The following is a 27,557-nucleotide window of genomic DNA, read 5'->3' as shown; positions in this document are numbered from 1 at the left end:
GTGCTTCCAGATGTGAGTCTGTGTGATGACCGAGCGGATCCCTGGTCCCTGAACCAACGCGGGGATGACAGCGCCCCCCACCCCCTACACCCGGGTCTGCCCTGGGGGGCCTTTCATGTCGCTGAACTCAGGCGCAGTTTCTTGTGACTTTTGGAATTTTAAAACCTCTGGGGATTTGGAGGTGCGTTTACACAACAGGAGATTGGAAAAGTCTGGAAACTAAAAGGTGCATCTCATACCTACGGGCTGCATGAGAAAGTGGGCGAGAAGCACCTAAAAATGGAGAGCAGACGGACCGAAACCCGGAACCAGACATCCTAAATTCCGCCAGTGCTCGCCGGCTGAGCGGTAGCTCTCCAGAGCGCAGTGTCCAGGCACTGCGACGGAGCCGCGGTGGCAGGTGGGCACAGAGAAGGTGGCAAAAGTGAAGGGAGCCTGCGGCTCTTCCCTCCTCTGTGCTTCTGGTGCGAGGAAGACGCTGCTGACGGCCGCTAATCTTGACAGCTTCCCCTGCGCGCTCGGTTCCCAAGGGAAAAGTGAAGGAGGCCCAAGTGAGCCCCGAGTGGCCTCAAGAGAGGACAACACATCTGGGGGATTTACTAACATGCACGGGAAAGAAAATGGCCCCTGGGGGACGCCATCTCATTAACACATGAGAAAGGATGAGATTCAGAAAGATGGTCTGAAGGCTCGGGGCTCCTCCGCGGTCTTCCGTCTGTCTTGAACAATGATTAAAAAAAAAGATTTGAGAACAATTAAGCAATAATGATCTGGTTAAAATAAGCGCCTATAAAAAGCACTGCAGGGAACACTGGGAGACGTGAGCACACAGGTCAGCGGGTCCTGGCGATGCGCTCGGGGGCGGGTGAGGAGCCTGCTCGCGATGGCTTCTCCTGCAGGGCTGTGCGTTCCGGGGGGGAGAGTGGGGGCCCCACGTGGGAGGGGGACCCAAGGGGTGTGGGCTCCCCGACTCAAAACAGTGAAGAGAGGCAGCGTCATCCTGGAAAGTCCAAATTAAGTTTGTGCTAAAACACGGAGACAGAGATTATGAGCGGCTTCGGCAGTGCCGCCAACAGGAAGCCTGGGAGCCTCCATCCGGGGCTTCCAAGGAGGAACCACTGCAGACAAAAATCAGTTACTTTTTTAGGCCCCAACTTGAAGGCCTGGACAGAATGAGAGTGACTTCACTCCTGGGCTTCTGCCAGTCAATTCTTTGCCAGTCTCAGGGGTAACCATTGTGCTTGAGAGAGCTATTCAGAGTGACCTGGCTCGGAGCACCACCCAACAGATGGACAACCAGGAACAAAAAGCACCGGCATATGGCGACGTATCTGCTGAGGATCACGGAAGGCGCCTTGCAGATGCTTCGGGGACTGGGGGAAGCTGCTTCCTCGGACGTCTGCAGGGGACCGGGGTGGGGGCAGCCTAGCGGCCTAGCTTTCTTGCGTGGCTTTTAAAGGAAACATGGCTCCAAATCCAGCGTATTCTAAGATCTACAGGAACACAACCTAATCTCAAGGTGTAAGAATAATCTGATGTAGATTCCATGAAAAAGTCAAGACGAGAGCGCACAAGCACTTTTGCATAATTTGTTTGCAGAAAATGTGGTAATTCAATCTAAAGTCTAAAATTGAAACAAAGAAACAAACAAATAACTCCACCCGTTCCAAACATGGTACAAAAGTCCCCCAAACACGAGGGGACCAGTTTCAAAGACGGCAGGTTCCTGGTCTCTTCCCTGTGCCTCCGAGTGCGCCCGGATCCCAGACACTTCCAACTGCCTCAGCGCTGGTGTCCGTGTGGGCAGAATCGGGTTGGGCGGGGAGGGACGGAGAGGCTCCAGGACTGGCCTCAGACGTGGGTCCGGCAGGAGGAGGTGAGCTCCCTCCCACCCGAGGGCAGGGCGCTGGGCTGAAGGGCTCCTGCAGCCAGTGTCCTCGGCCCCCTGTCTGGCGGGGACGCTGGCTCCACACACACAGCGCGAGTCACCTTCCCGGCAGGGCTGGCGGGGCTCCTCTCTCAGGAGCACGTCTCCCGGTGTTTGTCCTGGGCCTCCCTGGCTCTTGGGCTGACGGTTATTTCCATGACTGGGGCCGACTTCTCTTCCAAACTGGGAAGGGAGGTTAAACCCACCACCTAAGCAATCTGGCTGTTTTTCTTGTAGGGGAAGCAGGTGGCGACTCAGGTACATTTCCTGGTCACGTCTATCTTCAGGGATGGACAATAGTGAGGTCCCCACTCTAGTTGGTGAGGCCAGCTCTGGTCGGTTCCCTGAGAGCAGGGAGGCCACTGAAGGTGTCTGAGACCTGTGGCAGCCTTTTCTCCGAGGGTCCCAGTCCCTGTGCGTCATGCCCTCCTTTCTCTTGCTGGTTGAGGCTCCCAGGCACCGACCCTCAGAGGGTCCTACCACCCACTGAAAACCCACTTCTGCCGTTTCTCCGTTGGGGGATGGAAACCACTGGCAGTGTGGGAGCGGTTCTCCCAGCTCAGCGGGGGGGGGGGGGACGGCTGCTCGGCGCAGAACCCACCATCGCCCCCTCCCCACTTGGGGTGCCCCGGTCAGAGCCACAGCACCACATCACTGAGCTGACGGGGCCTTGTGACTCCACACCGTGGCCGCCCGAGGAGCCTGGGTCAAACCGGCAGCTGAGCATTCATTTCAGTACAACAGCGTGAACTGCAGACACACTACAGGTGGTTCTCAGCAAGCCTTGGAACGAGCTCTAACAAAGCAAACATTAGCATAAAGTTGTTGGTTCAGAGCAGCTACAGTCTGAGACGAACCAAAGGAGGACTTGCACTAAAGGGGAGAATGTTGCCAACTGGGCTACTGGGTATTTCTCTAAGCAAGGCTGGGAATCTCAGAACTTTAGCTCAAGGCAAGACCTAACTCCTTCCATTTTAAGGAGCTTTTTTTTTTTTTTAAACATGACAGTTTATGTCATATAATTATGACTCAAGAAGTTTGGAGATTCTCTCTACAGTGAAGAAACGGTCTCCTCCCAAACAGACCCTCCATCAAAAAGCACAAACAATGGTGAGAGTCTGTGACTACAGGTTTATACTCCATGATTTTTTTGTTTTGACTGCGGCCATGGTCACAGATCCCAGCCAACCCGCCCAGTCAAACGAGGTCACACAGGTCAGGGGACCCACTTTGTTTTCTGAGTATGAATAATCCTTCCTGTGTAACTCCCACCCACCAGGGCAGCAGGGCTCAGCTTCCACTTAAGGCCTGGGCTGAGTGGGGGTGGGAGGCAGCGGACATCAGGGGGTGAGGTGTCCCGACAGCGCTCAGGGCGGATGCTCCCCTTTCTCACCAAAAACTGCCAGAAACTAAGATGAAAGACCTTGCTGTCTGGAAAAAAGTCACAGAGCTGTAATGGTGCCAACCCCTCGAGGGGCATCTTTACAACCAGTTTTGAGTAAACCTGCTTTACATGTCTGTTTAAAAGCCTTGTCAATGTGTTTAACTCTTTAGTGGTCACGCTCAGATTTTAGTAACTGAGACCACGGTGCACGGCCCACCCCACAGGTCCGAATCCTGGTCCTGGGGTGGGGGCAGTGACCAGCGTGGCTTGTTAAATGCACTGATTTAACACAGAGCGGGGAGGACAGGGCTGCAGGAGTCGGGAGAGAGAGCAAACCTCCCTGAGGAAAAGGACTCTGCTGCTGGCCGTCCTCCCTGACGGGGAGTGGGGCCTTGGGACGGGGCTCGGGGGCCAGGATCAGCCCCAGGGAGGAGACGCAGCCACGGTGCTGGTGGGAGAGCCCACCGGCTGGGGAAGTGCCTCCTCCTGAGAGCATACGTGACGATCAGCCCCTCGGGGGACGAGGGGACAGAGGCACAGCCAACAGGGCAGTTCTGGTTCCTAACACACCCAAAGTCGGCTAAGTGACGTCGTGCGCCTGGCGGAGCTTAGCAGGGCTGGAGGGGCCTGCGAGCAGCTGTGTTAACAGGGACGCAGCTCCATGGGAACAAGGATCAGAGCCGGGAGAGGAAGCAGCCGCCCGGCCCCGCCCTCACCTGCGGCGCCCGGCCCCGCCCCCCGGGCCGCCCGGCCCCGCCCTCACCTGCGGCGCCCGGCCCCGCCCCCCGGGCCGCCCGGCCCCGCCCTCACCTGCGGCGCCCTCCTCGCTGTAGCAGGTCTTGTGCATCTTCCCCATGAAGAGCTCCAGGCCGATGATGGCGTAGATGATGATGACGAACAGCACCAGCAGCGCGATGTGCAGCAGGGGCACCATGGCTTTGATGATGGAGTTCAGGACCACCTGCAGGCCTGCGGCGACACAGCCGGGTGAGCCGCCGCCCCCACACCGCCGCGGCCGGGCGTCTCGCGCCGCAGCTCCAGGGAAGGGAACGGAGGCTCCGGGCTGCCCAGCCAGAGGGACACACCGGGGATTGAACCCGGGTTGGCTGCTGCCAGGCTCCCTCGGGGCCGTGTCCCAGCAGGACTGGCAGCTGCTGTGCTTCCAAGGGGAGGCACGGGCTCTCCAACTCCTGACGCCCCACGTCGGAGGCCACCCAGCCTCCTCCTGGAGCCGCAGCAGCCACGCAGACTGGAGGCGGGGTGGTGGGGCTTCCCGGTCACTCAGAGAGGGGTCTCTGGAGCCCGAGGCTGGCTGTCTGCTAGAAAACATGGGCAGCCTGGTTTGGAGGGACCCAGAGGGTGGGGCTGGCTTTACCGAAACCGACTCACTGCTGGACACCTCTGGGTGACCACCTGCCTGGCGACAGCCCCCATTCACACACCCCACGGGAGGCGCTCGTGTCTGAGGGGCACTTGGTTGGGGAGATGAAACAGGAGATGGACGGCCGTGGTGCTGGCTGATCGCGCGGAACTGTGCCCTTAAGAACGGTTAAACCGGGGACGTCTGGTTTGCCTGTGTCACCACAGTAAACTTTTTTAAGTACGCAGATCCCTTCAGGAAAAACAGAGCAAATCCAGCCCGTCCTTTAGCAGCAGGTTTGTCAGCACACCCTGGAGGTCTGCAGGTTATTCTGTTGTTCATGGAGAGAAGGACCCCAGACTTGTAAGCTGGACCGTAAATAACACACCAGGATGCTCCTCGTTTAAAGGAGATGTTGCATGTATTCATTTGCAAGTGGTGGAGAGGTGGTTCCCTGCAAGCCCCCTGAAAGCCTCAGTCAACAGGGGTGCACTGTCCCCACGTCCCAGGAGAGAAGTGGGGAAGGGCCGGCCCCCTCCTCACACCCAGGCAGGCTGATGTCCTGCAGGCCACTCTGACCCACGCTTGGCAGGACACCCAGCTCCGAATCCCACGCCGTGGGCACTTTTAGTGTCTCTGACTCACCCACCGGCTGCGGACACCCTTCCACCTCCCCCTGCCCCAGGCGCTCCACCTGGTGCTCACCCCCCACCCCCTGCTCGGGGTGAGCGAAGGCTGGGCACCCCCTCCCCAGACCCCGGGGCTCCGTGATCAGCGGGGTGGTCGGTGTCCACAGTCCCGTTAGGGGAATTCTCCCCAGCTGTCAGGCCAAGAGAAAGGCTAGAATAACCTTACCTGTGAGTTAATGAGAGCGCTTTGCAGCCTCCCATTATTGTAAGATGCTTTCAGATTCAAATGACTCCATTAACTAGCAAGTTGTACACACACTGTGTTCAAGTGTGTGGAGCCAGGGGGAAGGGTGACAACTGAGCTGCAAAGCAACTTTTGGGGGTGTCTGCTGGGGGCAAGCACCCCAAGTGCTGCTCACAGGAGGGGACAGGGAGCCCGAATCCAGGTGGCCAGACAGGAGGGGCTACGCTCTCAGGCCTCAGTGCCACAGCCTCAGCTGGACTGGGGTGGAGGTGAGGAGGACAGGATGCAGAACTCCCTCTGTGCTGCGGCCAGAGGGACGCTCTCAGGGAGAGCTGGGGTGGGGGTGGGGGTTTCCCCTGCCCTACAAGGCCGCTGTAGCGTCCACACCACCCCCTCCTGCCCACTTCCAAACCCAGCATTTCTTTTAGACTCAAATATGCCATCCTTCTTCCCACCACAGGGCCATCGTGCGTGCTGTTCCCTTAACCTGGAACGCTTTTCCATAATTCCCTCCTTCCTCTGTCAGCCCCAGCATCTCTCTGCTGGGCAGCCTTCCCCATGTTCCCAGACCAGAGAAGTCTTCCTTACATGTCTTCTTGGAACCACTTCCCCTCCTTTGGAGCTGAGTCTCAGTTTGGAATTACACACGCATTAGTGGGTTTGAAACATGTATATCCATCTCATGTCCGGCTGCATCTTGCAGAAACAGACTGTGGGCTCTTCTGGCTTTTATCTCCGAGGCCTCGCTCAATGCTGAGCATGCGCCGGCATGAAGTCAGCATGAAGTCAGCTCACGGTCTCAGTGCGGCAGGTCTGCTGACGGACAGGTGAGTGCCCGGGGCCTGCAGGCCAGGTGGAGATGACCAGCGGGGCTGCAGAGAGGCCCAGAGGAGGTCGAGGCCGCCTGTGGCTCCTTCCACCGGTCGGGGAGCTGTCAGAATCCCCAGGCGATGCTCCGCTCCCTCCATCCCTGTCCGGCGGCCGCACCTCCCACTGGAGTGCCAGGACCCGACCCTGGTTCTCCAGGCTCCTCCCTCCTACTCCTCACCAGGTCCTGCCAGCTCGACTTTGAAGTATTCTAGACAAGTATGAACAGCTGTTACTGTATCGATAACACACACGTATCGTGCAGGAAAAGGGAAATACTTACTACAGAGGAATTAGACGCCAGGGCGCAGGAAGAACTGTCCATCACCCCACCACGCAGAGAGAACCACTGTTAGCCTTTCGGGGTGTATTTTGGACATTTTGGTCCCTGGTTGGTCAGCAGGTCTCCCGCCATGAGTCCTGCCGGTCTTCACACTGTGGCTGGAATGCTCTCCCCAAAGCACAGGTCGGAATGTGTTCCCCCCCCTTGTGGGGCCAGGAAGTGTCCAGGCAGAGCCGGGTTCAACACAATCAGGACCCGCCCAAGAAGCAGACCTGTGTGGAGCGGGTGCTCGGCAGGCAGGAGGCGCCTTCTTCAGAGGATTCCAGCATCAGCTGAACAAGCTCTCGGGGGAGGTGCCTCGGGGGGACTCAGCCCACAGGTGCAGCACTGATCAGGCCCCCAGCCCCCAGCCCCCATCAACGCGTTGTGAGCACCAAGGGGGGGTCAGTGAATCACCCCGTTTCCCCGGGCACAGCCTGCTGCAGTGGGAGCTGTCATTAACTGTATTTACGGAGGAGAAGAGCGGGTTCTGGAGAGGTTAAGTGGCCTGCCTGTGGTTTCACAGCTGGTGAGTGGTGGCAGGGGATTCGGTGCCAGGTGGCCCGGCTCCAGGTCCTGGGCCGCAGGACTGAGCTAAATGCTTTCCATGCGCCCTGGACCGCGGTGCTCAGCCCCCATGATCTGTGTCTGTGAAGCGGAGACACATGTTCACAGCATCTGCCAGGAAGGTGGGGTTTCATCCCTGCTTCCGGGGGGCCCAGCTGTTTCGGAGGCTGGTCCAGGAGAGGCTTCTACCTGCCACCCTCACAGCCAGCCCGGGCTGGGGTCTGAAGGCGCCGGGCCAGAGCCCCTCTCTGGGGCCCATCGTGCATAACTGGCTCTCAGGGCCCGGGCCCCAGCAGCAACTCCTCGGAACTGTCCCTGAAACAGCTCCCCCACTCCAGTTCCAGTTTGGAAAGCGCAGCGACATGTCTCCCCTCGAGTGCCCTCCTGAGACAGGCCGGGCCAGGGTGGATGAGCAGGTCCCAGGGGAGGTGGCTGCCATCAGGTGCCCGTGGACACACGACTTCCAGACTCACCTACGATGAGCTGCACTTCAATAAAATGAAAAAAGAACTGTCACGTCAGTTCTGAACAATATATGTGCACTAATAGAGGAAAAAAATCCCTAAACCATTTGCCTTTGCAACACAGCATCTTTTTCAGCACGACGCCAGGCAGACAGCAAGAACCTAATAAAGACGCCTGCTTGCTGAATGATGATTTGGCAAAAGGGTTCTTGCTTGAGCCAACAACTATCCCACACTCAGCCCCCTTTTAAAAGCTGGACCCTCTGTCACTAAGCTATGGTGGGCCTAGTCTGCACCTCTGTCGGTCTGGGGACTACTACGACGACAAAAAGATGCAGTCCCTGCCCAGGAGGGGCTTTGCGCTCGACAGACAGACAGATGTGGAGACAGCTACTGCAGAAGCGGGTGGTAATGGTTCTATGAACTGTGGCCGAAGAGTCATGGAAGCACAGGAGGGAGAGGCTGCCTTGGCCGTGGGAGCACGACAGTGCTTCCCAGAGGAGAGGACTCGTGCGCCAAGTCGGGGGCAGAGCTCCTTCTGCCCCTTTTCCAATTTGTCCTTTACACTCCATGTGGCTCTCTCTAAACGCTCTCTCTCAGGAAATTAACTCACTTCCCAAGCTCCTAAAGGCTCAAGAGTCACCCCATTGGGTGAGTCCAAATTTGCAACTACACTTTCTTTGCCCTCTCTTTTGAGTTCAGGTCATGTTAACCCATAAACCTACTAGGTACTTCTACTGGGCTGGCCTACCATCTCCTCACACTCAAGAAATCCAAACTGAACTCATCATCTCCTTCCTAAAACCAGTCCCCAGAAGGCCCCAGACTTGGCAGTCACCTGGCCTACTTCTTCACCAAATGCAGACAATTCTTTATCCATAGCATCTGTCATCCCTGCTCTTCGCACTGCAGCCACCATGGTCCTTACTGTCTCCACCTGGATTGGTGGCCCGTGACTCACTCACCCCAAGAAGGCCCTGCTCACAAACCTGCAGTGGTTCCACAATAAACAGAAGACTCCAAACCCTTCTGCATGAGCTGAACACAGTAGGTACTCAAAATGTATTTACAGAAAGAATGAAAACAGGTTACAAATAGCAGAACCATCATCACCACCATCACCACCATCATCATCGTCATCTCCATCATCATCATAAACACCAGTTTGAGACGACTGGCCTTTGCTCACTTCTGATCTACAGGAGCAGGTTTGGACTGGCTAGAAATCGAAGGTGGGATGAATTTCATATATCACGTTTTGTGGCTTCATTTGGCTAATGAAGCAATGGACACTTTAATGGTCTCGCAGAGTTAATGGCTTTCAAAAGAATACAGGTTTAGAACTAGGAGGAAGGCAGTAGCTCTGTCTCGGGTTAAGGAGTACGCTTGTCACACGCAGGGTCAAGGGTGCCTGATGGAGGGAGGAAGAACTCTTGCCTGGACGGCTTCCTACAGTCGCAGGCTCTATTATTTTTTGCATGCTCTTATTAAAATGTCCCTATTCATTAGAGGTTTTCATTTAACTTTACTTTAACTTTTCCATATTGATAAATGTCTGCATCCCACAAGTGCTTTGGTAAGCACTAAGGGAGAGTTCTGGCCTGGGAGGTGGGTGGCGGATCCTCCACTGGCTCAGAAATTACAAACTAAAAGAGCAATTAAAACATCAGCCTTCATGGTGAGCTCACTTTTTGTATCAGTAACATGAGCTGGAAAAAGAAGCTCGGAGGAAAACATAAAAGAAACTCAAAGAATATGAAAGCTAATGTGTGTCTCTGTGCACGGCTGGGATGTTGTGCCGTGCACCAGGGGCTGACACACTGTGGCTGACTATACTTCAGTAAAAGCAAAAATAAAGTAAAAGAAACTCTGACATTGGAAGAAAATAAATATGGCAAAATGGAGACAAGATGATCAACGTGAACAATGACAATGAAAACGTCGGCCCCCATTTGCTGGGGACCCTGCACCCGCTGGCTGCGCGACACCCGTCATTGCATTCACTTCTCCAGCTGTCCTGATAGAGAGGAGTCAACTGAGGCTCGGCTGAGACCCAGGGCCCGTCCAGGATGACACGCCTGGGGCTGGAGTTAAGACCCCAGCCAATGAGACTATAAACCCTCTGCCCTCGGCCACTGTCCGGGCAGAAATGGCCAATGCGCAGTGTGACTCTCTGACCCTGCACCACGGCGCACATGGTGTCGATCACAGCCTCTTCCCCACTGGCCTCAGAGGGAGCCTCACAGTCTCCCCCAGAGCACATCTCTCGTGGCAGCTCTAATCCATGAGAAGCGCCTGGATCATGACTCCTCACCCCTGTCTGTAGACACTCCCTCCCCGCTGGCGACAAAGCATCTCTTTCAGCCACAGGAAAAACAGGACCTACCAATGACGTAGATGTCTGGGCCTAAGCTTTTTCACCTGTTTTAAACATTTCTGGGAAAAAATTGTGAAATAACATGCATACAGAGAAGTGTAAGGAAGAAAGATGTAACAGTGTGTATTTTGTTGTGTAACTATCACTTCAGCTCCATAGAAGTCCCACTCACAGCCTCTCCGGGTAGGACCCCCACGTGGCGATAACAAGGGTGGTGGACTTCAATGACAAGCCACATCAGTAAACAAGCCCCACGTCTATCAGCAGAGGTAGAAAAAACCATTTCATATAATTCGGCATTTATTCCCCAATCTCTTATGCTCCTTCTGCGTTTCCCATTATTTTGACTTTCTGTGCTTGATTCTCCACATTTCCCCGACCTCTCTGCAGTTCAACCGTTCTGTTTACACGGCTCACACAGCTCAACAACAAAAAACAGACAATCCAATAAAAAAACGGGCAGAAGACCTAATCGAGCAATTCTCCAATGGAGACACACAAATGACCGACAGGCACACGAAGAAACGCTCAACATCACTAATTATCAGAGAAATGCAAATCAAAACTACACTGAGGTGTCACCTCACAGCAGCCAGAATGGCCATCATTAAAAGGTCCACAAACGATAAATGCAGGAGAGGCTGGGGAGATAAGGGGACCCTCCTACACTGCTGGTGGGAATGTAAATTGGTGCAGCCACTGTGGAAAAAAGTATGGAGATGCCTTAAAAAACTGAAAATAGACTTACCATATGACCCACATGAAAAGACACACATACCCCAGTGTTCATAGCAGCACTGTTTACAGTAGCCAAGACATGGAAACAACCTCAATGTCCACTGACAGATGACTGGATAAAGATGTGGTGTGTATATACGATGGAATACTATGCAGCCATAAAAAGAATGAAATACTGACATTTGCAGCAACATGGATGGACCTGGAGATGATCATACTAAGTGAAGTAAGCCAGAAAGAGAAAAATTTCATATGATATTACTTACGTGTGGAATCTAAAAAATGACATGAATGAACTTAACGTACAAAACAGAAACAGACTGACAGACATAGAAAACAAACTTACGGTTACCAGGGGGAAAACAGCGAGGGAAGGGATAAATTGGGAGGTCCAGATTTGCTGATACAAACTGTTACACACAAAACAGACAAACAAAAAAGTCCTACTGCACAGCACAGGGAGCTGTATTCAATATCTTGCAATGACCTATAATGAAAAAGAATATGAAAAAGAACAGATATAAATGTATGTGTGACTGAACCACTATGCTGCACACCAGAAACAAACATAATATTGTAAACCGACTATACTTCAGTAAAAAAATTAGAAAACTCTGCTTACAGCTGTGTCACATCTTCAGTAAGTCAAGTCCCTGCATCTTTCACATTTGCTACTCCAGTCAACGTTTCTAAAATCTGCATTTGTTTCTTTTCCCTTATCTGCTGGTTCTCTGGAAAATGATCAGCCTTGTGCTTGAGCCCTCTAAAGACAGTACACACGGTTACTTTCACGTCTGTGTCTGGTCCCTCCAGGATCTGCGTCCCTCGTGGGCCTGCCTCTGCTGTCGACAGTTTCCGCTCCACGTCACTCATGTCACCTTGTCTCTCTGGGCACCTGGGTATTTTGTAATGTGAGTTAGGCCTTGTTTTTGCAAATCTGTTTTTCAGAATAACCGGAGAACTCTGACGACACCCTTCCGCAGAGGGCTCCTGTCTGTTCTTGTCACGCGTCGTCCCCAGGTTTTAGAAAAGAGAAGGTTTAGAGTATTTTGCCCAGCGAGCCTTGTTCTCAGCAGGAGATCTGATCCAAACGACCTCCTCTGTCATCTCAGAAAGCGACAGTGACTGCCCCTCCCGAGGAAGACGGTCCCTGAGGAAGGCCCCTCGTCAGAGTTTCCCTGCCCTCCGCCCCAGAGCCGGCCGCCCGGGTCTTTGAATTTGTGGACACACTCTGAAGGGCTGGGAAATCCCTGCCAGTCAGTTCTCTCGGTGCCGGACCCTGCAGAGGGCTTCTCGGGGTGAAGTGCCCGGGGAATGGCCGTGCGCAGTGACAGGCTGATGATAAGACTAGACAGGAGGGAGCTACGGCTTGGTTCCAGCCTCTGCTGAGTGTCCCTCCTCTCAGATGCAGGGAGACGGTGCCGCTTTTAGGAGCACTGAAACGTGTCTCCGAGAGGTTGGTGGCCGATGAGGTGCACTCACCCTGAGTTACCGGGTTGGGTGACGTCCTCAGATGGCCCTGCAGGGCCTGCCTCTGTCATTCTTTTTCCAACAAACACCATTACACCAGGCAACTCGCCGCGTCTCTTCCTGTTGTTCTTCAGGTAGAATTTAACAGAGAACCAAGCGTGTTTATCGCTGAACAACTTACGGTGACGCTGCACCGTGAGCTCAGCTTTCTAGGCATGGTCCTAGGATCCAGGACCCCAGACTCACTTATTTCCCCCTCTGGCTCAAGTTCCTACTAATGATCAGATTTTTTCTATGGGGAAAAATCTCCAAACATTATGATTAGTTTTTTTTAAGAGATTTCAGATTTACTAGAAAAAACACCAGGCTGTTTTCTCTTGTCCACTCACAGCGGTGTGACCTTGGCAGTCAGGCCATCTTCACAGTGAGGACAGCAGATGAGGCAGCACCTGGCTCTACGAGGCGCTGGGTTGTTGTTTTCCAAATATCCTCAGAAAGTACCTTTCCTTCCTCCAGCTGCTGCTGCCCCCCCGATGCACGGCAAGTCCTCAGTAAACGTGTGACCAGGGGGCCAGTGCATCACTTTTATCACATAATACAGCACTTTTTATATCACATCAGAAAACTATCACATAGAACTTACATAGCTTGTATCTGCCAACATACCGGTCCTTCATTTTGTGATTTAAAAGTCAAACATGCTTCCATTTCCAGCCATTTTGGAGAAAGTGGTACCAGATGAGCCCTTTCGCCATAAACATTACAAAACTGGACAAAAAAGAGGCAACAATTTCCCGAAAGGGGACACAGAGCAGCACAGGGCTACAATCTCTGTGGGAACTGAAACGCAGGTTCCCGGCGGGCAGCCCAGCTGAACCGCCCGCCGAAGGGTCGGCTCTCGCAGGAAGGGGATGGTCTCTACGCCGATCACTCACGATTTCAGTGTCCGGAACAAAACCACGAGACATATAAAGGCATGGGAAAACGTGATACTCAGTCAAGGAGAAAACAGTCAGAGGAGACTGACAAGATTGCTCAAATGTTGGACTCAGCAGACAAGGGCTTTAAATGGCTTAAAGGATGTTTAAACAGACACAAACCACTATGTACAGAGTGGATAAACAATAAGGTCTTACTGCACAGCACAGGGAGCTATATTCAATACCTTGTAATGGCCTATAATGAAAAAGAACATATGTGGATGTATGAATCACTCTGCTGTGTACCAGGAACTAACAACGCTAGTTCAATTTTAAAGAATCAACCACCTTCAAGTGCCAAAATAAAAAAAGAGAATGTTTAAAAAGAATTAGAGGAAAATATATTTAAAGAATAAAAGGTGTGTATAGTCTTAGAGAAAGAACAGATAGGGAACACCACAGATAAATGGGAGCTATAAAAAGGAGCCAAGTGGAGACTCTAGGACTGAAAAGTAACTGAAACAAAAAATTCATTGAATAGGCTTAATGAAGAAGGGGACGGCAGAGGAAAAAGTAATGAACTGAAAAAATAATGGATACAAGTTATTCAGTCTATAGACACAGAGGAAGAAAGACTCCAAAAAACTGAGCAAAGCTTCAGGGACCAATGAGATAACAGCAAGTGGCCGAACATGAGTGCAACTGGGGCCTCAGACGGAGAAGAGTGAGACTGGAGTAGAAGAAAAATACTTGAAGAAATAATGGCCCCAAGCTCCCCACACCCGAGGACAACCGCCAGTCTGTGAATGGACCAGAACAGCTCGGCATACTCTCAGCGGGACAGAAACACAGTGGGGCCGACCGCGGCCAAGCGCTGACAACCGAAGACAGAGAGAACATCTAGAAACAGGCAAGGAAAAGGAAGCAGACACACAGGGAGCTGCCATGAGAAGACTGGAGACTTCTCCCAGAGGCAGTGGGGCCGGGAGAAGCGGGACTCCTCTCTGAGAGCAGGAACTGCCAATCAAGAGCTCTACATCCACACACGTTCTTCGGGAAGAGGACGGACACAGACATTTTCATGGAAATGAAAGCTGAGCGAGTTCATCACAGCAGACCTGTGTTACAGGAACGCTGGTGGCGGGTGGGAGGGCACAGCTCAGGGGCAGAGCCCGTGCTTGGCACGCACAAGGTCCTGGGTTCAATCCCCAGGACCTCCATTAGAAAATAAAGAGATTTGAATCCAGACTTGTTTAAATTAAAAAAGAAATGCTAGGGATGTCTTTCAGGTGATGGGAGATGACACCAGAAGGAAACCTGGATCTACACAAAGGACCGGACAGCCCCACGAACGGCTCACGTATGTCAGTGAGCAGCAAAAAGCCTATGTTGTACTTTTTCTCGTAATTTATTTAAAAGACGGCTGACTGTTTAAAGCAGAAAATACTAACACAGTGGGGTTTACAACACATGTCCACGTAGAAGATGTGTGAAGACCACACGGGATGGAAGGTGGTGTGAAGGAAAACTGTGCTCTTGTAAGGCTCACACCTGTGACTGTGAACTTGAAATATGGGACTTTCACTGAATATTAACTGTGCTTCAATAAAGCGGATTTAAGAAATCAAGTGTGAGAGTCCCCCTTGCTCTAATCAGCCTGACTTGGAGGCAGGTGGTCGGGGAGCCGGGCTCAGAGAAACACCAGAAGCCAAAATCTGCTGAGTGCGTCTCACACGCCGGCCGCGCACAATTCTAAGTGCTCTTACGTACTTATGAGGCGGGAAGCCCCATAAAAAGACCGGCGGGACCCCAGGCAGGGCCATCCGGTTCCCTGGCTCAGCGGCTCTATCTCACTTTTTGCCTCTGAAACGACTAACTTACCCCTAGAATTCTATTGGTTGCCTGAGCTCACTTCTGAATTGGTTATTTCCTTCACTCCTGATTGGTTATTACTCTCCTTTCTGATTGGTTTACTTCCTTAACGTCTGATTGGCCCGTTTGTAGTAATTCATTTGCATGGAGCTCACTTCTGATTGGTTATTTCTCTCACTCCTGATTGGTCTATTTCTACAAAGTTTGTTCCTGGTTGGTCAACTTCTGTTATACTTTATTTGCATATGATGTTGCAAAGTGCAAAACTGGCAGCCTATAAAGGCCTGTGTAAAGCTACCACCAGGGTCCAGAGCTTGGAGTGTTAACTCCTTTGGGCCTCCTGTTGTAATAAACCTGAGTTCTCCAACTCTCCGCGTGCTGCTTGGTCTCTCGCCCAGATCCAGGTTGCTGTCACAACTGAGCTGTAACACGCTTTTCTGCAACACTTCATCCTCACAACGGTGCCATGAGGCAGGTACAGGTTTAACCCCCACTTTACAGACCAGGAAGCCAGGGCACTAGGCTCACAGTTGCGGCTCTGAGCTAGGTGATGGGACGTCACCGCCTGCGTCCTCAACCACCGTCACGAACCGGCGGGAGGGAACGGATCAAGAGTGGCAGATAACTGGGGCTCGTGTTCTGTGTTCGATCACTTCATGGGACACTGACCGCACTGTATCTTCATTTCCTCTCCCTCATTTTTCTTTCCAGCGTTTATAGATCGTGGGTCACTCGTAAGCCTAAGTGGCCTTTATTGTTACCATTATTTTAAACTAGCTGGCAGTCACCTTGCTGCTGGCTGTAACTTCAGGCTTGGGATCTCCAGGGAGGGGCAGGCACTCAAGATAAGCTTCCTGAGTTTTTAAGAGCTCTTTGTCCTGGTGTGAGATACACCACCTGCCACGTCCCGGGCACGAGGTCGGTGCTTGGGAAGCCCTGTTGTCTGAACCAGATGACGCATTCTGCCCGCTCTGGACTGATGGGTGGCTGTACTGGGAGCTGGGAGTGTGAGGGGTCCGCCCGGGGTCACGTCCAGTCATTGACTCCATCTGGATCAGTGATGGCAGATGGAGCTCCCAGCTCCCTGCTGTTCTCTGTCATCGAAGCCCAGAATGATGCTGCGCAGAAAACTTCAGGGCTGATACAGTTCCACCCTCCCATTTCCCAGACGAGAAAACCGAGGGTCAGAGGTTAAATGACAGGTCACACTGCCAGCCAGACTCAGATCCCTGGTGCCCCCACTGCGACCCTGAGTGCCTCCCACCCCACCACGAGGCCCTCATTTCTCTTCAGCCCCCGTGGCCAGGGTCCAGGGACCACCACAATATAAATGAACCCACATGTGAAGTATCGCCCAGCCCAGATCTTAGGAACCAGGAGGGCACCTGCTGGAAGGCTGTGTCTCCTCCAAGGACAGAGCCTGCGTCCTGCAGGGGGTGTGCCCCCTTCCCGGAAAAGGGTCTGAGCCCACCTCCGACGGCTCTGGGGCAGCACACCTGCCCGTCTGGAATTGGGACTCCAAGACCCCTCTGGGGCAAAAGGAAAGAAAAGGCAGGGGAAGCAGGGGAGAAGGTGAGGGTCTCAGAGGACCAAGTCCAAGGGGACAGGGGAGGGGAAGGGCGGAGGGGGGGCAGGAAGGCCTCCACAGCGCGGGCACCGGCTGGGACAGAGAAGGAGGCGGCTCGGTTCTAGGCGAACGGAGGTCCGGAGCGGGGCCGGCTGCCTGGGGTCGCCAGGCTGCCCAGGGTGGAGGGGGCTGCGGGCCAAGTCGTCCGTCACCTCCAGCTGGCACGCCCGCCCCACCTGCACCCCGGGGGGGTTAAGCCACATTAACCAGGAGGAAGGGGAGGTTCCAGCAGCAGAAAAGGCAGGGGGTGGGGAGGGAGCCCTGCTCGGTCAGGGATCTTCTCTGGGACCCGGTTTCCAAAATCTGTACATTTCAGGGCTGAGTTACTTGATCTGCACGTATCAGCTCCAGGCAGCCTGGCGCTTGTCAGCTCGGGAACGGTGAGTGGCCTCTCCGGTGCCGAGCCCTCCTCCCCTCCAGCCCCCGCCGCGGGCACGGGACACTGTCAGGGACCAGGAGCGGGGGCGCAAATCCACGGTGGCCCAGCTCCCTCAGGGGACCCCGCGAGGAGCAGCCGAGTATGAAAGCACTCAGGGAAGCTGCCTCTAGCACCTCTCACCTGCCCCCAGTGGGTCTGATTCACTGGCAGTGCTTCCAGTCAGGGCCGCCGATTTCACAGCCACTAACTCTGGGAGGGAGCCCCTCCTGGGGAGAAGCTGTCTCTCAGGGTGACGGGGGCTCCGCTGGGCACCCAGGAGTGGCAGTAAGTTTTGCAGCAGGAATTTTACAGTCAAGGAGCCACTCCTCCAAGAACAGGAGCACAATGGGCCAGAGCCCTGCAGTGGGAGGTCCGGCCAGGGCACGTGGAGGGGGCAGGACGTGGGGCCGTGTCCACAGGAGGTGTGCAGGGGGGCGAGAAGACAGAGGAGCAAGCCCCTTCGGAAACGTGCAAGAAGGCGCGTGGAGACGGAAGGGCCTTTGCCTCTTGGTGGGCTGGGGAGGCCTGGGCGGGGGGGTTCAGAACAGGGACGTGGGTTGTAGGAGGACCGTGCTGGCTGCTGTGTTGAGACCAAGCCGTGACAAGGGGGGAGGGAGAGCTGAGACCCAGGAGGGGCCACAGTGGGGATTGGGTGAGAGACGGAGCAGGGCTGGGGCTCACGTGCTGGGGCCGGGGGCAGGGTGGAGTCTGAAGGTGCAGCTGATGGGGTTTTCGGAGGGACAGAAAGCAGAGCGGAGAAACAGGTTGAAGAGTTTGGGTCTGAGTAACTGGAAGGATGAGGGTGACCTTTTCCAGACGGGAAAGACTGGGGATTTGGGGAGCTCTGTTAGGGGTGGGGACGCGCCGAGCTCAGGGGCTATGAGGCCCCCCGAGGAGAGGCGCGATGGGCAGCGAGGTGCGCCAGCCTGCAGTCTGAGGAGGTCTGAGCCGTTGGCGCACAGTGTGCGGCTGTCAGAGGACACACAGACGGCACTTAGAGCCAGGAGACGGGGCCCAGGGTGGGCAGACACAAGGCCCAAGGACTGTGGCCCTCGCACTGGTAAGAGGATGAGAGCCCGGGGCCCAGCGAAGTGAGGGCAGAGCTAAGCCAGGACAGGGTCCCCAAGCCTGGTGAGGACAGTGGCGCCAAGACAGGGGACCCCCTCCCACTGGATCTAAGGCTGCAGGGAGTCAGATGACACAGCCCCGATGGACCGCCGGACTCAGCAGCATGGAGGCCGCTGGTGCTCTGGGCGGGAGGTTTCCGCTCAGCTGTGGGGGGAAGGGAGAAGGCAGGGACTGGAGGTGGCAGACAGGGGAGACGCCCTGGGGAGTTTGGCTGAAATCTAAGGGAGGACCAAATGCTATGACCACAGAGGGTAGGGGGCCCCTGTCCGGGCTCGCGGTGTAGGAGACGGTGATGCCGTCCTCGGTGAGACCAGCCAAGCTGGCACAGGGTGCTGAGCCCCTGGGTCTCCATGCTTCGCTATTTAAAAAGTTGCGCAGACACTACTCCAGTGAGGAAGGCTGACCAGCCTGTGCTTAAGCTCCAGAAGAGCCACCTCCTTTTTACCGGGACCCAGAGGAAACGAGACACACCAGGAGCTGTGTGTTAGCTACCCGCCCGGCGCCACAGCCCCACGTCCACCGCCCTTACTGACAAAACATCTCCCTGAATTCGGGGCAGGGGCTGGCAGGGCCTCGCACCTGAGGGGTGGGCAGCGTCACGGCTCCACCCTCTGGGTGGAGGGCCCGTGGCCTCCACAGCGCAGCTCTGCTGATGGGCGCTCCCCTTTGTGTGGAGCCCCGCCACTCCGCCCACCCACCTCCTCCTCTCTACTTAAGGATCTCGAGATGTGCAGATACTAATACATACATAACAGAAAAACACGTTCACACCGTGCGGCACAGGGAGCTACAGTCAATGTCTTGTAGTAACTTATCGTTAAAAAGAATATGAAAATGGGTACGTGTCTGTTCCTGTGAGGCTGAAATGCTGTGCTGCACCCCAGAAGCCAACACCGCACTGTAAACCGACTACTTCAACAAGAGAAATATACGTGTATATACGCGAGAAAAGCGCGTCTCTGCCCCTCACGACCGCAACCGTTCCTGCCGACGACAGCCCCCAGGGCTTCGGGGCAGAGTGTGCTGGGCTCACCGCCCCCACCTTCTCTGCGGCTACCTGCGCAGCCTCTTTGGGACGATGACAGCCCTTGGCCACTGGGACGGGAGCAGCTGGGGTGCGAGCCACGCTGAGCAACAGCCTGAGACACGGGTGTGCGGTTTAGCCGTGCGCCTCCTTTGTGGGCTCCGCCCTCCGCCCTCGGCCACGAGAACCACATGGAGGCGGGTGCTCCCTCCCCGCGTGCTCGGGAGCGAGGGGACACGTGGGACCCCGTTAAGCCCGGAACGCAGCGCGGCCTCCAGCCTCACGCGACAGACAGTCTCTCCCGCGCCCTCCTGCCCTGCTCAGGGCCCTGCGCCCTCCACTCTCAGGCAAAACCAGTCGTCACACTGCCAGGCGATGAGTCCAAAAACAGGGCTTCTGCCTGGAGCTGCCCCACGTGACCCGAGAGGAGGAGAGGGCTGGGGGTGGCAGAGAGAACCTTCTGGACCTCCACTGACGCTCTTCTGGCTGCTCTCGGGAAAGACACAGACAGAAAACCCCGCTGGCTCGCGTACCCTGCGAGCCTCGGGGATCAGCTCACGGCTCTTCTGCTGCAGATGCACCTAAACCCCCGCCCAGGGCCTGGGGCTGCCCAGAGGGCCCCGGGCTGCATTCCCTGCGCCGCTGCCTCCCTCCGGCCATGCGCCTGCGGGGGGCCCGGTGAGGACAGGCCGGGGGCTGCGGTGCGGGGGGCTCACAGGAGAGCCGGGTCCTTCACGGCTAAGGAGCCGACGTGAAATCAGGTTCCCGAGTGACGCAGGAGAGCGGGGTCGGGGATGGGGTCACACGTGACAGGAGCGCTCCTACTCACTTGGGACTCCGGACACCAGCCGCAGGGGCCGCAGCACGCGGAACGCCCTCAGCGCCTTCACGTCGAATCCAGCCCCTTTCCCTCCGAGTGCATTTGCCCCGTCCGCTTTGGTGGCTTGCTCTAAGATGGCAGAGAAGAGCCTGGAGGAGAGGAAGCGGAGAGGAGAGTCAGCGTCCTGCTTGCCCGACGGGGCTGAGGTCTGCGGGGGACGCCGGGGGTGGCAGAGTTTGCAGGTGCACCAGCCAGGACCCAGCCTGGGTGTGTGGCAGGGCCCGAGGCCCTCCTAAGATGACTGTCCCTCAGGGTGGGCCCCTCTGCCTGGAGGGTCTGAGCGAGGCCGCGGGCACCCCTCGGTGGGAGCTGACGGCCTGGGCAGAGAGTGAGGCAGGTGGGGGCTGCTGCCAGGGCCCTCTTTCCGGTACCCTCCCCCACAGCATCCGGGCCCCCCCGTGTGACCAGGAACCACGTTCCCTCTCCTCTCTCCTAACGAGCCCCCCGGCTTGGATCACACCTGGGCACAAACAGTGGTCCCAGAAACACCGACTTGGAGCGAAAGGGACAGGAAACTGACCGCCGGGCTTGGAAACCTGACGACCTCGGGGACCCTGGTGACACCTGCTCTGGAGGAGTGGCGGGGGCAGGGACAGAAGTCTAACAGACTCACATTCAAGAGGACAGAGGACAGTGTGAGACAGCCCCGCCCAACAGAAACAGTGCAAGCCACAGGCGCGGCCACCTGTGCAGCTTAAATCCTCCAGAAGCCTCACTGGAAAGGTGAAAACGGAGCAGGTGGAATGAACCGTGATCACAGCTTTTATTTAATCCAACGTAACCAAAATATTACCGCTTCAGCTGTAGTACAGAATTTTTAGCGAGCTATTTGCCACTCCCTGCTTTGCACCAAGTCTTTGACACCCGCACCTACAGCACATCTCAATTCAGAGCCCAGCGGCCACCGTGGCTGCCGGGGAGGGTCCTGCAGAAACAAGCCCTCCCGAGGAATTTCGCTCAAAAGGCATTAGAAGAAACAGGCGGTTCCCGGAAGAGGGCGCGGAGCTGAGCTCTGCCTGCTGGACTTTAAATGCGACCGTCTGACAGAGACAGCGGGTGCGCAGAAGCGAGGGGACAGCTCCCGGAAGGGCCGGGCCCCCAGGGGGCAGGCGCCCGGGCGGCGGGACGGGTGATGGGTTCAGGGAGGAAGGCGCGTGGCCTGGGTACAGACGCAGTCATGGGCGCAGACGGAATGTCCTCTGCACCTGTTTTCTCAGTGAAACAGGTAGCGAGGCATCAGCTGAGCTGTGAAAGGGGAGGGGGTCCCGGAAGCCTGACGGGTCAGCAAAGGTCTGTAAGAGGCACGGAAGAGGCTGGGACGTGCAGTGGGGCTGCCGGCGTCACCCCGGCCGCTGGAGGAGGTGGTCACGAGGAGGTGGCTGCAGCCACCAGCCCCGTGAGTTCCTCCACCTCCTCCAGTGGCCCAGCTCAGGTACCAGACGGACGTCCAGCTGGGCGGCCCAGACAGGGCGGGTGCTTGTCCACGTGAGCAAGGAAACCAGCGGGGACGAGGGCAGCTGGGGGCAGAGGCAAGAGAGGTGAAAAGGGCGGCACGGCGTCCACGTGGGCTGGGGGAGCCGGACGAGGTGCAGGAGGAGCAGACTGCCGGCGGCCAGGGCAGAGGGGGCTGGAAAGACGGGTGGTGCCATCCAGAGGGTAGGAGGCCCGGCTGAGGCGGCGGGGTGTGGTGAACGGTCCTGGCGGGGTCCTGGCTGTGCCCCTGGGAGTGGGCAGCTGAGACAGGACGGAGTCAGCATCCCGGGGAAGGAGACACCGAGGACGCACGCGGCTGCGGGAGGCTGATGGCGGGACGTGCGGGGCGGAGGAGGAGTGACCCAGGGCTGCAACGGGGGAGCAGCGGGTGGAGTGTCTGAAGACACAGACGCCAGGACGGGAAGATCTGGGGGGAGGGACGCTGGTCTGACGCAGAATAAGAGGACCTGGGGCGCCTCCCCTGACTGTTTGGGGGAGAGAGAGAACCCCGTAAGGCCCGCGGGACCCTCGGGGACAGCCGGGGGAGAAGGCGGCACCAGGACGGCGCCGCGGGCTTAGGGCAGCCCCGGGCCACCTGCTCTGCGGCACGTCTGACGGGGATTTGGTGACACTGCTTACATCCCGAGGCTTCCTCCACGGACTTGAGAAGTTGGGACCAAGACTGCCTGATTCACAAGGCTGAGAACGGTGTGTGGCCTCTCACAGAAAAGGTCTACTGAGCCGGAACGGGGGTGGGCTGCGGGGAGTGGCGGGTGTGTGCAAGGCTTCAGGGGTGGAAGCGGGAGAGGGTGCAGGGACCGTGCGGGGCAGAGTCGGCATCCTCGACCGTCTGCGGGAACCAAGAAAATGATCAGAAAGGGCCCCGTGGAGCATCCGGGTCCACGTGCCGGAGGCGCTCCCCGCTCGCTTCTGGCCACGCGGCGGCAGCCGGGAGGGGCCCCTGGAAATCTGCTCCTGGGATGAGCCTAGTGCCACGTTGACCTGGGCCCCAGAGGCTGCGGGAACTTCGCAAGAGTGAAGGGCAGGTGGGCTCGGAGCAGCCGGGCCCCCGCCGGGAAGACGCCCGCCCTCGGCAGACGACGCGGCACCGGAACCTGGGCGGCTGCACCTAGCAAAGCGCGTCTCACGCGGTGTGGCGAGCCAGGCCCGCTCGGCACAAACGCCTCCCAGAGAGCCCTCCCTGACACCCTGATGAGGAGGACATCACTTCCAAGGCTGCCTCAAGATTCCTCTGTGACCTTTTTCTTGAGCCCACGCCGACTTTACGCACCTCACGTTGCAGTGGAGAAGCATGTTTGGGGTAGTGTGTTTGGTCCCAGACCCCTGGCCCCTCCTTGCCCTGTTTTCCTGTCGCCCCCTGTCCTGAGCAGCCTGGTGTCTGGAGGCCACGGAACACAGGCCCTGCGGAGGTGGGGTGGGAGTCCAGGCTCCACTGTGCCAGCCCTCCAGGCTCACCTCCAGCCCAGCCAGCCCACTCGGCCACAGGGCCAGGGAGCTGCCCGAGGAGCTGTCGGGCCAGAGGAGGCTGGGGACCAATCAGTCCTAAGGCAGAGGCACCTCCTCGGCTCCCAGGCTCCACTAGAAGACCCCGATACATGTGTGCATGTGTGTGCACGTGTGCATATGTGTGCACGTGTGCCTGTGTGCATATGTATGTGTGTGTACCCATGCGTGCCTGTGTGTTGTGTGTGTGCCTGTGTGCACGTGTGCGTGTGTGGGCATGGGCGTGCAGGTGGGAGCGGCGGCAGGGTTGTTCTCAGGTAACAGTCCTTGTCCTTCTGGAGAATGTCTGGATTCAACGTGATTTTTAATAGATGCCCTCGTCTGGCCTGGAGCCCAGGGCTGCCATGACCAGGTCAGAGGAGACGCAGATCCGGACGGACGGGCAGGCATTGGCTGACGGTGGGGAGGGGAGGGGTCCTTACCCGACAACCACGATGATGAAGTCGAGGAGATTCCAGCCGTTGCGCAGGTAAGCGTTCGGGTGGAAGAGGAGTCCGTAGGCAATGACTTTTAACAGCGCCTCCACAGTGAAAACGATGAGGAAGAGGTACTCCACTCGCTCCTGGGAAGCAAAGGCAGAGAGGGCGGGAAACGGGCATGAGACCGGGGGTCTGGGAAGTCCCGAGCCGGCAGGTCTCTCGGTCGGTGGAGGAGAAGGCGGCCCCGCCGTGGTCGGAGCCGGGGGCCATGGGGGGGCCCCGGGGCCACATCCCAGACCCCACAGTCCCTTCCGCGCGAGAGCTCCCATCCACAGGGCTCTACGGGGGTTTTAGTCTTTAAGTGTCCTCTGTTAAAATGCAGGACTTCAGGTGGCAGAGAAGCTGCACACTTCTGAGAGCACCTTACTAATCAGCGAGTGTTTCTCTGCACCTTCTCAGGAGGGAGCACACGACACCTGAGCCACCTGAGAACGGCACGGGAGACGGTGCTGAGACGGGGCCAAGACGGAAAGGGCCACAGATTGAGTCACAAACCCCGAAGCCACAGCCGCTGAGAAGCAGAGAGCGGAAAATCTCTCAGAGCCACTGAGTCAGGGGCAGCTGCTCACAGGCACTGTCCCCGACGTGAGAGATGACGCTCTTTTTGAGAAAACAAAACTCTCTATCCAAAGACCGGGTCGGGTCAGCAGGGACCCCGCGTTTCCAGGATGGAGGCGGGCACCGGGCCGGGGGGGCCAGCCTCCTCCTCGCTCTGCCTCCGAGGAGGGGCTCTGCCGTGGGATGTCGCTGTGTCCCGGGCGCCCACACCTGGCAGGACAGACTCGCCAGCTCAGTCGGAGCAAACCTACTCGTGCTGAGTCACCGCTTCCTCCCACGAGCACTTCCTCCCACACTGTCCCCGTGCTGAGCCCCCAGCCCGCCTCTCACCGGGTTCTGGGAGAAACGGAGGCCAGCGAGGGGCACGCCCAGGACGGGAGCCAGACTTGCTGACCCGACGTCCAAGGCCCGTGCGCTTTGCTCCGTCTCCCCAGGTGCTGCAGACATTTCTCCCCGGCCCCACTTATCCCCTAAGACACAGCGGGTCAGACTCCCCCGGCCTCACGGTTTAAGGGTCTGAGATGGTGCCAAGAGGGTCCAGGGAGCCAGGGGGGAGGGTGTAGACAAGAATCCAGGGAAGGGGCAGGTGCCTGTGGTCACAAAGTCTGGGACACAGTCCTCTACGCGGCAGGTGAGCGTGTGTGAGCGTGAGTGTGAGTGGGGCACCGCTCTTGTGAAACGCACTGTGTTGACCCTGGCAGGAGAGGCGTGGGGGCCCTTACAGAAGTAATTCCAACTCCCTCTTCAAAAGCAAGAAACAAACAAAAAAAGTAAACAAGTGAAGTGGCTTGGTCATCCTTTCTCAGCTCGCATGTTGCCATAGAAACCTTGAAGGATGGGGACCGGCATGTCTGCTGGAGGCTGCCCACTGATGCCCGGTGGTGCCCGGGTGCCCTGGCCCTGTGGATTCACAGTCCTCACGGCCGCCTCGTGCCTGAGTCCTGGGGATGCGCCGGTGTTCAGCAGGGACCCGCCGTTTCTGTGATCTCGGGAACTGGGCGACTCTGGAAGCCAACCTGGGACAGACTGCTTCCCGGTCCTCCCTTCTGTGCTGAGGTTGGGAAGGGTGGACGGGGCGTGAGAGACGCAGAGGAGAGGACAAGGCTCGGACGTCGGCCTGGATGTGCCCAGATGCAGATGCTCACGCCTGCGGGTGGGGGCGGTGGACGCCAGGGCTCCTGGAGGACCCTGCCCCCCACTCCAGACCTGGGGCTGGGGCGAGGGCCCGCCCTCCGACAGCTCCTGCCTCGTCCCACCACTTCCCCTTCCTCCTGATGCTTCTGCCCCACGCTTCCTTCCTGGTCACCCCCTCCCTTCCCTCTCCCTGCTCATCTCTTGGGGCCACCACTGGCACCTGGGCCACAGTCACCCCCACGTCTGAAACGTCAGGAGATTCAGCAGGGACAGCCCCCGTTCCCGGGACCAGGGCGTCTCCCAGCACTAGTGGGCGGCCTCGCCCCGGGGGCGCAGGCTGCCTCCCCCACTTCCCCTTTCACGCCCCCTGCCCTGCCTTCCAGCCGCACTGGGAGCGTCTATGCGTCAGACTCCATGATTTCTGATGGTAATGATCCTGATTCTGACACCAAGCAGCTCCATGTCTTTGGAAAAGTCACTTTATATCTTGTCAGAACAAAGAAACAGTAACAATCAGGGAGACAGTTCTTCAAGGTCCCAGAAAAAAAAAAAAGAGCAGCCCGGCACGTGCAGGGCTCACCGGCGCAGCCCCGGCGCCTGGGACGGGAGCGCCGTCGTTGGGAGGACACGAGCGGGCACCCCGGGCAGAGGGCGCTTCGTCTTTATTTTTAACAAGGACGCTTTTTACTTCCGGTCAGTGTGCCCTTTATTTAATAATTAAAGCAGACGTACGTGTGTGTTTGACGGGCCACAGACAAGCTGTTTCATTATTTAGCGTCAAATTCAGGTGAACGCGTGTGTAAGCCAGGACGACTTCCTACATCTCAACATGAACATTTCTTTTATCCCCTCCCTGGGTCTGTTTCTCATCTGTTGAGGAACTAGTTAAGCATTAAAGTAAATATGGTGCTACCCGCAGCTCCAGGTTTCCCCGGAGGAAACTGACCTGGAACCAGAGCGGGGCCATTTTAACCCTCACGCTAAGCTGAGCATTAAAACCAAGCACGGTCTCGCCCAGCCCCAGCCGGGACAGCAGGCGCCCCTGCCCACAGGGACAAACGCCGCTCAGTCTTCGGTCTGCTCTGGGCCAGGCAGGAGGCGCTGACCTCAGATGACCGTCTCAGGCGAGGTCTGCAGAGACCAGCCCAGACCCATCGGAGGTCAGCCCGCCTCGCTCTGTGTGGGGCTCCTGGGATGGCGCCGGGCACAGAGACAAATGCCAGGGGGCAGATGTGGTGGCAGGACAGCCCCATGAGAGGCCAGCAGGGAGGCAGAGGCAGCCCCACAGCACCCAGCGTCAGGAGCCCGGGCTGCAGACCTGGCGTTTCTCTCCCACTGTGTGCTCCTATGACCCTCAGAGGATGAAGACATTTCTGGGCAAGGCACTTTCCGGAATCTCTTCCCCTCCACGCCCTCCCCCAGGAGCTCTCGGGGATTCCCCCCTCCCAGCTCATCAGGCTCCGGCCCCCTGCCTGCATCTTCCCTTCCCGCCTCCGCACCGGTCTCCTCCCAGCATGCCCTCCCTGCCTGGCGCTTCCGTCCGGCCTGTGTGTTCTTACTTCCCGCGGGCCGGGGGCCTCCCCATCCCAGCGCGGGGCTGCGGTGCATCTCCGGGCCCTCCTGCCCTTCCTGGCAGCCGCCCAGGCAGCCGTCTGGCTGTTCACCTGGGACTTTCATCCGCAGCCTCATGGCACGTTTTATAGGTTTGTTATATTTAGACTCAGCTTCTGACCCACTAACTTCACAGGCTGTGTCTCCAAGGCTCACTGATGGGCAAGACTCGAAATTCAACGAGTTTCTGAAAATAGCCACGCGGGTCCGCTCTCCCCGGCACCCTGGCCCCCAGCCCTGAGCCGTGTCCTGGGTCCCCCGGCGATTCATTGGGCCTGACCTCATCTTCCCGCCCCCACAACAAACGCTTTCTAGAACACGAGCCCAAGAGAGGCACATCCAGCTGGAAGCGGGTAGAACTCCCCTCTGGCCAACGGCCCCTCGATTCCCAGGCCTCCGGGGCTTGACCGTGCCCCTGGAAGCGTTCCCTCCGCGTTCCCGCGACCTCCTCCGCCCCGCGCTGGCCTCGGCTAATCCCGGCTTCCTGTGCTTTCAGCCTTTGCCAAGTCTTCACAGTGGACAAAACAGCGGTGGTGGAGGGGCAGGATGACACAGAGAGC

At 57.2% G+C, this 27,557-nt stretch overlaps 1 protein-coding gene across 3 annotated transcripts in view; it reads right to left on the bottom strand.

Moving 5' to 3' along the window:
- Nucleotides 1-27,557, bottom strand: part of CACNA1C (calcium voltage-gated channel subunit alpha1 C) — a 360,468-nt gene that overhangs the window by 125,170 nt on the left and 207,741 nt on the right. For all 3 annotated transcript variants that reach the window (XM_072954550.1, XM_072954552.1, XM_072954551.1), the window contains exons 4-6: nucleotides 23,638-23,777; nucleotides 20,168-20,307; nucleotides 4,122-4,280 (exon numbers count right to left, since the gene is read on the bottom strand). In XM_072954550.1, the coding sequence (XP_072810651.1) occupies nucleotides 4,122-4,280; nucleotides 20,168-20,307; nucleotides 23,638-23,777 (439 nt within the window). The remainder of the gene's footprint in view (nucleotides 1-4,121; nucleotides 4,281-20,167; nucleotides 20,308-23,637; nucleotides 23,778-27,557) is intronic.

Source organism: Vicugna pacos, chromosome 34, assembly GCF_048564905.1.
Source record: "Vicugna pacos chromosome 34, VicPac4, whole genome shotgun sequence".
NCBI classification, from domain to species: Eukaryota; Metazoa; Chordata; class Mammalia; order Artiodactyla; family Camelidae; genus Vicugna; species Vicugna pacos.
Note: the sequence above shows the minus strand (reverse complement) of the source record. Positions and strands in the feature narration are given on the sequence as shown.